This window comes from Anopheles coluzzii, chromosome 2 (genome assembly GCF_943734685.1).
Source record: "Anopheles coluzzii chromosome 2, AcolN3, whole genome shotgun sequence".
NCBI classification, from domain to species: Eukaryota; Metazoa; Arthropoda; class Insecta; order Diptera; family Culicidae; genus Anopheles; species Anopheles coluzzii.
In genome coordinates, this window is record NC_064670.1 from 42,704,092 (window position 1) to 42,716,245 (window position 12,154).

The 12,154-nt window shown below is 40.5% G+C and overlaps 3 protein-coding genes across 8 annotated transcripts in view; 1 reads left to right on the plus strand and 2 right to left on the minus strand.

Moving 5' to 3' along the window:
* The window catches only part of LOC120948809 (uncharacterized), a 192,603-nt gene that overhangs the window by 72,815 nt on the left and 107,634 nt on the right, over window positions 1-12,154 (plus strand). The gene's annotated exons all lie outside the window — the stretch shown is intronic.
* The window catches only part of LOC120948808 (uncharacterized), a 138,060-nt gene that overhangs the window by 64,691 nt on the left and 61,215 nt on the right, over window positions 1-12,154 (minus strand). For all 6 annotated transcript variants that reach the window (XR_005750980.2, XR_005750983.2, XR_005750979.2 and 3 more), the window contains exon 2: window positions 3,566-3,656. The gene's annotated coding sequence lies outside the window, so the exon portion shown is untranslated. The remainder of the gene's footprint in view (window positions 1-3,565; window positions 3,657-12,154) is intronic.
* Window positions 312-1,477, minus strand: LOC120948815 (chymotrypsin-2-like). Its single transcript, XM_040365542.2, has 3 exons — window positions 1,368-1,477; window positions 894-1,312; window positions 312-699 (listed from the first exon to the last, which is right to left on the minus strand). Exons 1-3 carry the CDS (start codon window positions 1,423-1,425, stop codon window positions 388-390), a joined length of 789 nt encoding a protein of 262 aa, XP_040221476.1. The 5' UTR covers window positions 1,426-1,477; the 3' UTR covers window positions 312-387.

Consider the following 12,154-nt stretch of genomic DNA (forward strand, 5'->3'; position numbering starts at 1 on the left):
GCAACGAGGGGAGAAACGCAGAAACAGGAATGTTTTAAAAAATTCAATCAATACCGAGCGCTCCGCTGTCATAGAATGTAGGAAAAGGAATGTAATAAAATAGGCAGGCAATAACGCTTAAGCAATAACGATAAGTATGTTTTAAAACGTAGTGTGAAGCATGTTAAGCTTAGTTGGAAGAATGTTTAATAGCAACCTCATGTTTAAAGCTTCACATTCAATTTCCGGAGAGTTTGGTGTTTGGAAACTGTTCGGAAAAAATCGAATCTGTGTCAAGGCTTTGAATGGACCTGAATTCGCCTTGTTGTGAGTACGTTTGGGTAAAGTTATTTATTAACCACGGAATATCTTCTTCCCAACTACACGTTTGAAGTACTTCATTTGCTTCTATCTCAACCACAGCGTGACCGATGCAATCCACGATAAATGTGAATAGACTCGTTCGTATACATCCGAAACTTCGGTAGCGCAGGGTACGCGAACAAAGGATGCGATGCCGTGCAACATTCCGTCGTAAATCAATGGTCCACCCGAGTCACCGGAACATGCTCCTTGGCCGAATGGACTGGAGACACAGATCACGCTGTCAAAGATGTTACCCGAGCCAGGACGTTCAGCTCGACATTCTTCCATTGTGAGTATGTTTACGTTCATGTACTGCAAATTGTCCAGAACTTCAGCTGCGCCACTGTCCATGGTCTAGAATTGAAGAGATTTTCGATGGAAAGCATATTTTTAATCGAAAATGAAGTGCATTCGGAACCCGCTGGATAATCGGTATTGGATGAAAATCAGTTTGAAACTAATTTAAAATGTGTGATTCAGGAACGGTGTTCTTAAATATCAGCGCACATTCGCACCGTTCTGTACTACTGGCACCCACGAATACTTACATTCGATCTACCCCAACCAGAAATGGAGGCTCCCGTTGCGGAAATCAAATTCGTTGATGCTAAACCGATCGGTTGCGTGTGCTCATTGAACACAATCGGCTGTACAGTCTGTATCAAACTGATGTCATTCTCAATCGTATTTGGGTCGTAGAGAGGATGGTTTACAATTCGCATCGTACGGTAATATACTCCGCCCGACGCTAGCTTGACACTGCCTACGTACACGTTCAGATTGGCCGGTTCCATTCCAATAGTACAGTGTGTTGCTGAGATAATCCATCGTGGTCCAATGATGGAACCACCACAGAAGTGGAAGTTTGGTGGGCGTCTCAGAGACACCTGGTGCGGAAACTGTCCCTCGGTAGCATCATATCCTCCAACGATTCGACCACCTTTGGAACCACTGGCCGGTAAGACAGCTGCAGTCGAGAAAATTGATTGAGCGTTCAAATTTCATAATCGCGGTATACTTACGACTTGCGGCCACCAGCCCAATGAGCAGCGCAAATGTGAATGCTGTCACTCCAATCATCCCTAACCGAATGCTTTATGGCGTTACGTACGGGTGGAAAATCCACCAGACAGGTGTCACAAATATATACCAGCACGTATATAGAGTTCGATAGATAGGACCGCGAACAGATAGCGATAATCTCAATACGTTTATTGCACGCACAATTGCAGCAATTGCGATGCGAAAATGAAATGAGAAAACAAACTCGTGCTCATGCTCAACGTCACTCACAGGCCCTAGCTTATGCGTTTCATAGCCACCGGAAATGGAATCGTCGGCACCGTAAGGCTCTTGCTTTGATCTGGTCGAATTATCGTAACGACAAAATTTTACGATGTCATCCAAATCTACCTATCTGCTATCAATTGTCGTTACTTGCTGATAAGTGACCCAGCAGTAGCTTCAGACAGTAGGCGAATGATTAACCTATATGCCAGTGTTTTTTTAGGTTGTATTTGGCAATGTTAGGTGTTTTATGAGCCTTCAGTATCATCATTTAGGAAGATGCGAGAAATTATAGACACCCCAATCAAACGGTGATAAGGTTAGTTAGAATGAACTAATAAGGCTAGTTAGAATGATTATGACCAACGTCATTTATCAGAGGAAGGTGGATGAAAAACTCATTTTGCTACCACCAAAGGTCTGCGCCAGGGGACAGGCAAGCCCGTCTCATATTCAACTTGGCGCTAGAAAGAGCCATCCGGGACTTGAGGGTGGAGACTTCGGAAACCATATTAGTGATTCCAGATTCTGGCATACGCTGATTATATAGACAACACTGGCACATCTCCTATGTAGCCGTATCCTACCGAGGGATCAAGCAGGCGGCAGAGAACCTTGGATCGCAGGTAAACGAAGCAAAGACAAAACTGATGGTGGTAACACCAGCCAACCTACAAATTCAAACATACAAATAGGTTTACATACAAATAGGTGAAAGCATCAACCAAGATTTCACCTATCTTGCGCCAAATATCAGCACCAACTTCTTTCTTCGGTTATGTTTCAGAGCATTCAACATAACTGATATGGTATATGAACGTTTTGGTAAACGTCTAAAATTCATTTTTTTATCATTAATTTGATTCAAATGATATGTTCATGGTATTGTTAACAAAAATAACACAACTGATAAAATAACATCAAATATTAAGATGCGTTGGTTTTTGTACGGTATCATATTTTCAAGCCGGTTCAATCATATTAGAGCCGGTCTCGTAGTACAGTCGTCAACTCGTACGACTTAACAACATGCCCGTCATGGGTTCAATCCCCAAACAGACCGCGCCGCCATACGTAGGACTGACTATCCTGCTATGGGGGGGAATCAATTAGTCACTGAAAGCCAAGCCCACAAGTGGGTACAGGCAGGCCTTGACCGACATCGGTTGTTGAGCCAAAGAAGAAGAAGAAGAAGAAAGAATCATATTTTCAAGATTTTCAAGAGTTTCAGACTATATTTACTGCAATTAAATTCTTTGTCCCGCAAATTTCGTAACACAACATGTGCTAAATATCAAACAATAGCCTTCTTGGTGAGAGTAGATGTAGAATTGATCTTAAATCCACCTCAACGTACATTTGTTCCTAGAATATCTTTACCAAGAATTACACATACACGGCGAAGTAAAATGTAGACAAAATGATTCGTATAATATGCTATTTACAGCACTTTCGATATTACTGTTGCAATAATCATGAAAGGATTACCTTAACTATCCATTCTTCAATTTAAAAAAAAACACTTCTTGTTTCAGGTCTGATCACAAAGAGAATGAAATTAAAAGTTATAACAAGGAAAATAAATCACTTCAAACAAATAAAACATTAAGCGAAGACGAGAAAATTTTAGTAAAATGTGTTCTAAAGATAAGTCTTATGATAATTTCTGCTTATACATTGTTTTCGGAACAGGCCGTATTACTTGATGGTATTTTTGAATAGTGATAGAATATTGACATAGTAACACAAATGTGTGAAATATTAAACATTTCTTGTTCATACATATATCATTGAAAACAATTATGTTTGGTATCTTCAGCATTATTGTTTGTAGTTAATGTTATGTATTGGTTTCAATGTTATTGAGTTTTAAAAATTTGAAACTGCTGGCTCCAATACATGAAACAACTAAATCATTAAAATGTTTACTTACTTTCACGAAAACGTTCCGTCCTTGCTGGCGGTCCGTATCGTGCGCCATTCGGGGGATTTCAAATCGTGGTTTTGGTGAGCTTGCAATGATTCTGAAATTTATAAAGAATGATATATTTTTAAATAGTATTTTTGGTAAACATGAATCGTCTAAATTGATTGTTCGAACTTTGCTGAATATCACAACTATCGTTTTGATAAATATCAATACTGCTATATTGTATCGCGTCGCTACTCAATGAATTCGCATGACTTTTAGATCAAGCCAAAGGCATGTACTTGAGTGTATGATACATATTTATGAACATTTTATGGCGGGTACACCAATAAGAGGAGGAATTAAAATTTTATGCCTGAGACTCGTTGCTCGCTCCCATTATGTAGCAATTGGTAGTGGCGATTTTGCCAGTTTCCCTGCCTTATGCGATCGTCCGGTCGGGCGGAACGACCTATCTGCTCGTTTGCTGGGCCGAAAAAAGACGTAACACAGCGTAATTATCACCACATTTATCGTCCCAACCGGAGCCCCTTGAGCTTGCTGATGGATGTTTGGGTCTTTTATTTCCCGTTGGTCCTGCTTTGATTCACGTTCTTTTTTGTTCATTTTTGGAAGCTTTGGATCGTTATTTGCGAGTGATTGAAGATTGTGTATTTTCGGTGTTATGGATCCATCGTGGTGTTCGGTATACACCCCCTTGTCTCGTATCTGGACCACTGACTGATTTCCCTAAAGGATGTGCTGGAAATTTAACGAGAGTGGATTACTGTAAACATGCGTCTCATTCCATGGGTCACCTTATTCCTTATTCGCCAAGTCTTTGGGGAGTGAGAAAATGGATCAAGAATATTTGTTGTTCAATTCGTTATTTGGGTGCAAGGAATGGTTGGTGCGATTTTTAGTACGGTTTTGTGGATCAAATTTATGTGCCTGCAGTTTTCCATCTTCGAGCTTCCTACTCTTTGGACGATGAGTGTTGTTCGTGATGATTATCATCAATTCCCAACCAAGCTAAACCGAAATGGTACGGGATACATATATACCGGATAAGCATGGAATTACTCTTTCATGCTATTAGTTGGCCATGGCGAGTGCTTCACTCAGCATACTAAAGCCCGCAACAAATAGGCCAGACAGAAAAGTACAATTTTATGGATTCTTCGAAACGACACAGAAAATATAAGCCCAGGCTGTGAAAGTATCGTAAATACTGTAAAAAGAGAAGGGAATCGATGTTACGATGTTGCCTCAAGCGCCAACAATATACACCCTGCCAGAATAGCGCTTTGATGTTCCACCTCCAGGAAGATACATTCGTGGTCGACTAAAAGTCGAAATCATTTTGACTTTGACTGTTTTTATGGTATCTCGTGTAAAAGCGAAAGATATGTGTTAGTTCTGGTTCAAACGAGTAAATTGCCAAGAAAAAAAATTAACTGATATATTATAAGCGTACCACATGTTTTGGCTGTTGGATATTTGGATAACATTTTTCAAAACCAACCGCGTTGAGTTTCTAAACCTACTGGAAACGAAATTACAACCTATTTACTTTAACACATAGCAATGTTGTTCAACACTATTATTTACACGCGAGTCAGGCTAAAACCATTCAATACTCTTTACGATCTAAAGATGGCATCTCGCCAGCGGGACTTTATTTGATTTCATGATTTTGAACCCTGCCACCAAGCTTGGCTTTGCCAAATATTAGCTGACCCCTGCGCTTCCACCAGCACGCTGTCTTCTTTAATTCCACTTGGCACTTGGCGGGTAACGATGTTCACCTTGACCTTTTGTTACTTTTGTTTCGGGGGACTGGATTACTGGAGGAACAATCGATTCGTGCGCTGAGTCAAAGTTCTTGAAGTATCATTAATTTTTCCCATTTCAGCTATCCCACCCCAGGGCATGGAATGTGCTTTTGTTGAAATATCTCATCTCACTGGGTGGCAGGGCGTGTCCTACAGGCGAGAATGGCTGAGATAAAGAATCCGTTCCACAACTCTGTCCAGCGACGGTAAGAGATAAGTCCCCGATGGTGTGGGGTTAAGTCGAACTTTAAAATTATTGGCCACAAATCATGCAGCTTACGATGGTGGTTAACTTTAAGCCCTAGCCATAAGATTCAATTAACGGGACTGAGAAAAAGTAACTGGGGAGTGGCGGGCGGAGAATATGGGCGTTTTAACACTCGATGAATTTTATAACAGTTTTTAGATCTTCCAAGCTAACGTCTAACGTAACGCAACGTCTCAGACACCAAATGCGTTATATGTTTGATTACCCACATAAAACGCGTGAAATCATTTGAAATCTACAAAAACATATTTCCCATCCCCCATAGATGGTAGTATAATCGGTGCTTAAATGAGATGGATAGCAGGGTCGTTCGTCCACATCGTTCGGGGTGGTGTGAGATTTTCATAATTTTTTGCTAATGGTTGGTCAGGTAGGCTCTAAGCGTGTTTGAGTAAGATAAGATGCTGTGTCTTATGTTATTCAAGTCTGCATCCACACAGCAATATTTTTGTAGACGTTCCAATCTTCCATTGTTAAGTGTTGCATTTGAATGAACAAATACACTACCGTTTGGAGTATCTAAAACAGTGAAGAGTTAATATTGTGTAGGAAATCTAAATAATACCTTCGTAGTTTGCCTTTCCAACCTGTTGAAATCAGAGAAGTAGAATAGTCGAAAGTGTACCCTTTTTAGATTTCTATTTACTCAAGCATTAGACATTAAAGAGTAAAACCTGTACATTTCCCTCGAAACACTATTCTAGATGATATGATAGGCGGAAAGAGCAAGAGAGGGCTTGAAATTAAATTATTTAAAACGATCCACATTGCTGTACACTGACTTTCCAACAACAACAACAACAACAACGTGTCCCGTATGTGACCGGTATCAGGCATTGCTGCTGAAGGTTCTCGAATCTCGGGTCGGGTATTTTTAATGTGTTATCCTTCCGTTCACATCACACCTTCGTTATCACTCACGAGGTGAGGTGAATTTAGGCGGCACAGAAAACGGGCCATCACTTGAAGCTTCCCTAATGAACCGAAAGTATCATGCTCCGGAGCTGGGCAGCACGGATATGTGCGGCAAATGTAATGAAGTTAGGGTTTGGTCAACCATGAATAATATATTCATTTTAAGCAGGGTGATGCTTTACCAGGAAGCGGTTATAGTTGGCAGTACAGTTGGAACGAGATTGCTTTTTAAAATAAAACTATGTGAAATGTGCTATCCTCAATCTGTGCTTGCCGTTTCAATTTCGTGAGTTGGAATGAAATGTTTTAATTTGAACATAGTTCCATGCGCTTAAGTTTATTATACACATAGGCAGACACTACCTTACCAACCTATACGTCTAAATATATGCCTTAATTTGTCTAAAACTTTTCAAATGAATCATATATGAAACCCTTTTCTACATCAGTTAGTCCTTTGGGGATAATAAATGTGGTCAAATATAGTACGAATGTTGAGGTTGTGGTGCCTGCGAATTGAATTATTCAGTGCCTTGAGTCAGCGCAATTAGATTTAATATAAATAATTCAATCGGCCGTTTGTCATCCCCGGGGCTCTATTTCTCCCACTAATGCTAAATTTGATAGGTTTTTTGTGCATCACCAATGCTCCACTAAAGGACACCGGTAGGATGGTTGGAGGTTAAATTGAATTGTTCAATCCACGTAACCATACTAATTTGCTTAACGCGCTGCTGCTGACGCACTTCTCACGTTGCTCACTTTACGTAACTCAACATAACTATTACACAATAGCATATTAAAGTATGATCAAAATATCCTTACTACGAACGGCCCATTATGTGTGTTTCCACGTCGTTATTATTTGGCATAAATTAACCTCTTTATTGACAGCGAATGAAAGAGCAACTTTGAAATGGCTCCCACTTCCGAAGGGTTCGCACAATTGATTCTTATCGCACCAAGCAACGCGGCCGATTAAACGCTTCGAATTTATGGTTACTCAATCAAGTCACACGAACGCGAAGCCACCGGGAAAGAGGAACGGACCAATATCCCTCCCCTGGACCAGTTATATGAAACTTCCCATTAAAGTGGCTGTGGTGTGGGATCCTGGTTTCCGTCAGCGCGTGCTTGGCTGCAATTTGAGCGCAGGCCTACAATCAATTTCTCAGAGCGCTAGCGTGCTATTCCTCGCGACCCGTTTTGCGCCCGTTCCCAAGACCCTATTACAATCACTGGGTAGAATAGTATCCTTGGCAGCGTTTGATGTTTAGCTGCACGCGTTTAAGAGCTTTCTGTCCCTTTGTTAGAGCTTTGTTGTAATGTTCATACACTTCAAACAGCAGTGCGCGTAGTAATTGGCTCAAGGATGCACGAATGGTACACGTGGTTTTGTTCTAGGGCATATGATCCACATACACGATACTGATGATTGAGTTTAAATATTTCTTCGGGTTTTTTACTTAGCTGCAAGGATGTGGTAATGAAAAACTTGCAAAAAAATTACTTCTAACAAAGGCGCATGGTAGTTGGTAGTAGCTTTGTTTTAGGCTCGTTAGGCATCTGAAAATAAGATTTAGAGGCATTGTAATTTGTAATTTGACCAACGTCTGCATTTTTCTTTCGTTGATGTGTTTCGTGATTTGAAACCATTCTCGGTACTTTTCACTGGTTTATTCCATCCTGTTTGGACACCGTCGTTATGTTGAAAAGTTGCGACCGACCTTACAATGTGCGATTGGTAACGAGGTGTTATTAGTTTTTTTTCTTTTTTGTCCGTTCATTTCCGAGAAGTATACCTCGGCGATGCAATACGCAGAAGTATATTTTGGTGATTCGTAGACGAAGTAAGAATACTGTAACGTTTTGTTCTCTAATTTAATTATTTTAGTATTAATATATATTTTAATGTTGTGTACGTTATATCAGAAGATAACCCAGTAATTACTGATACAACTTATAATAATTTATGCCATACAACTTTAAATCTCACCCACACTGTGTCAATCCTGGAGTAAGCCACTGATAATGTGTCGATTATAAAAGTCTGTTTATCTTTTTTTGGACGCATTTTGCATGACACGATTTTGTGACGCATTCTATCTGCATCGTTATTACCGATGTTTATGATTTTTCTCCTTTTTGCGTAACGATCCACGCGATCATGCTTTGGAGATTTATTAGGTACCACGTAGCCGTATAGTTAGTCCTTACTACGGTCCATTCGAGGCTTGAACCGACAACGGGCATGTTATTGAGCCGTGCGAGTATAAGACTGCATCGGGATCGTCCCGATGATTATCAATATATCATTAATAATTCATGGCCACCCGTAGATACGATCAATTTCACATCAATTTTGTGGGACATTGTAGAAAACGATCTTACTTTGAGGAGTTCTGATTTCCATTTGATATGCAACCCCTCTTGAAACACCTCTAACAAAACCTTCACTCCGGCTGGTGGCACTGGGAATAAAATGTAACGCAGACACTTTAGATGTCACATTGACAGTCTAATCAATACGATTTATACATGTTGCTACCGTCGTGACACCAACCGCTGGGACCTTTTTAACTAACGATGATTTTGGATGATTTTATGCCTGAACATAAACGCAATCCTAATCACGGGTACGCGAGTTCCGGTCCCGGTACCGACATTTCTATTTTTGAATTCCGAACAACACCATCAAACACAGACAAAGGACCAATGCTCCAATGGGGCATGTAAATGCACGCACATCCTCGCACTTCCAATGCGCACCCCGGCGCCGGCAGATTCCGATGGACAAGCAATCGGGTTTTATGGGCCACCATTAACGTTCGTTGTGTGGGGTAAAGGCTATCTTCATACCGTCGGAATCGTTGATTGAGTAGAGCATACAAGCGGATGCCGTGCATGGGGGTAAAAAAGGACTTGATTGACATTTACTTTTCCCCAGAACGTGTGATACCGGCTGAGCGTGGAGCTTTGTTTAGCTGAGCGAGCGATGATAGTGGTGGAAGGGGGCGAGGGGTATATGTGTTGATAATGCGTCGCGATTGGTTGGCAGGTGGGGGAGTCGATTAACGTTTGTAATGGTGACTGTCGACGATCTGAATGATTGGAAAGGATTTTTTTCGTCTCCCGTCCCTTGTACACACCCCATCAGTGTGCGTGTGTATGTATATGTGCCTTGTGCCGTAAGCACCTACGCAAACACATGGGCTCGTCAATTAGAGTGGGCTTTATTTTCCAAGCTCAGCATATATTGTACCGGATTAACATTGTAGCCGAAACGATATCGGTAAATACGGCGGTTTACCATTTGCCAGTATCGTCGAGTGGGCTGATTTGGATATTGTGTTCTGTCATTATCGGAAACGGTTTGGACGCATACTGCTAGAGCTCTCTTCCACCCAGAAACATCATAAACCAGCTAGTAGAATCAGAGTTTGTAGACTAACTTTGGAGCAAGCTGCTACACATACACACCATATCCGCTACTGCTGTGACGAGGCAGAAATGATAAACGCTTCATTAGCAAACCGCAGTCCGGATGAATCGCAGTGTACAAGCGTGCATTCGCATTTAGTAATGGAGTGCTGGAGCTAGGACAAATATATAGTCGTCCTCCCACGCACGGTTGCGGAATGCGGCAACATAATCGATGGCCACACATCATCAAACGAGCAGCGGCACGTGTGGAGAATAGAGGATTGGACCATTCCGCTCCCTGTCAATGGAAAGCAATTAATATCCCATAATTGGCGACCATTCAAGGTTAGGTCATTCCAGCGACGTGCGCCCGTACTTATAAAGCCGGTTTAACCATTTCAAGTGCAGCATTCCAAGTGTTAGATCAATGCATAATTATGCATCCACATAATGTACTACAAGCTCTCCGTGGAGTTTTTTTATCGTCTACTTCGCCTACCAACTTTAAGTGATTGAATGAGGGGCATTTTTCGATTTTCGAGCTGAATGAATGTTATGTGTGAGCACTATTTTAGGCTGTACAAACCCATCTAGTTTGATTTCTTCTTCCTGATTTTTGGTGTAACGACCTGCGAGGTCATGCCGGACTATACAGGCTTCCGAGACTTATTAGTATCACGCAGTCGGATAAAAGGTATTTGTTACGAGGGAATAGTCTGGTAGCGAATCGATTCTGTCCGGAATTATAGGTGCCGACGAATCTATTGAATATTGAAATTGTTATCACCGGGCCGCGTCCCTATTTACCTTGCATTAACGAGATTTACAAAAAATATATAGGCTCCTAGTATATTTTAAGCCAGAATGCTGACATTTTCAGCCTGTCGTTGGAACAGTATTCACCATCCGGGTTGTATCCATATGACAGTTGCGGTCCACCATATTGAATGTCGGCGATTATTTACAAACAAAGATCCAATTTAAAATTGTTTCTTGTTTCTGTTTGAAAAACGTCAAAACATTTTTTTAAACCTAAAAAATCAATCCAAACAATTTGTAACCTTTCTTCATACAATATTTATCCTTCAACAAAACAAATTCATTCCTTTACGAACGAAGCCGATCGTGCCTGCAACGAATACACAGTTAGATTATTATTTGTTTACACATTTTTCAGGCTAAAATAATCTAGGCGCAACATCTTTGGCTAGTTTTGTGTTTAGTTTTATATGCAGTGTTGACCTGATTTCAGCCGCCAGGTGCCAAACTTCATATAAAACAACTGGCTGATATCGTAAAAGCCCCCACAATAGGGAATGTTTATTTATGCATTTCTCTTGTTTTGTGGTAATTCATATGAATTTCTTATGTTTATTAATGGGAGGCCCATTTTCTGAATTATATAATTTGTTTGTGTAAATATTTAAAGCTTAACAGAATGGCTTATTCGGGCTGTTTCACCTGAAAAGAAAATATAATGCTTGGTATGGATTTTAAATCATAACATAGTTTGTTAAATCGTGCTAATTATTTCGTGTAATTATTTACGTGTCATTCGGAATATGTGTGTTTATTACATCGTAAATTATCGTTTAAGAAAGAGAAATTGCTTTTTTTGCACAATTTCTCATTACTCTCCACTCTTACACACAGAGTTTACACTGCCCAATACAGTGTTTAAAGTTGTGTTTGATTTTTCGCTTTACTGTACTGCAAACGAATTTGAGGAAGTATGCTCGATGGTGTAAATATATTCCCTCCTTTTCAGGGCACGGTTGTACAATTTTAATCATGGTCGGTACTTGAATTGAGTTGCTTGTTTTGGCGCTTAATAAATCATTTTAAGCACTTTTCGCAACCACATTCTTGGGCTTTCTAACTAAAGCATCTACTAGCTTTGATAACGTGCCACCATTATTTTCGTATGAAAAGGAATGGTTTTGCTTATCCTATCAGTACGGGAAAATATTATTAACAATCGTTGTACGGATGCTCCAAACAGTGTGCCGGCCTTTCTTTTCAATTAAAGTACATGTTCGAAACTGAGGAGCATAAGAAATCTGGTTGCTAACAACATTTTGGAAGGTTAAGGAGATGTTCCCTTTACAGCTTCCAGGAAGCAACAAATAAGAGCATTCCGGCCATGCTCGACTACGGTATCTTGCCAACAGG

Excerpts from the sequence above, each read along its gene's own strand:
- LOC120948815 (XM_040365542.2), bottom strand. The coding sequence starts at position 1,425 with ATGATTGGAGTGACAGCATTCACATTTGCGCTGCTCATTGGGCTGGTG. Across the intron at positions 1,313-1,367 it reads TGGGCTGGTGGCCGCAAGTC|CTGTCTTACCGGCCAGTGGT; the intron begins GTAAGTATACCG and ends TCTCGACTGCAG. Across the intron at positions 700-893 it reads CTGGTTGGGGTAGATCGAAT|ACCATGGACAGTGGCGCAGC; the intron begins GTAAGTATTCGT and ends CTTCAATTCTAG.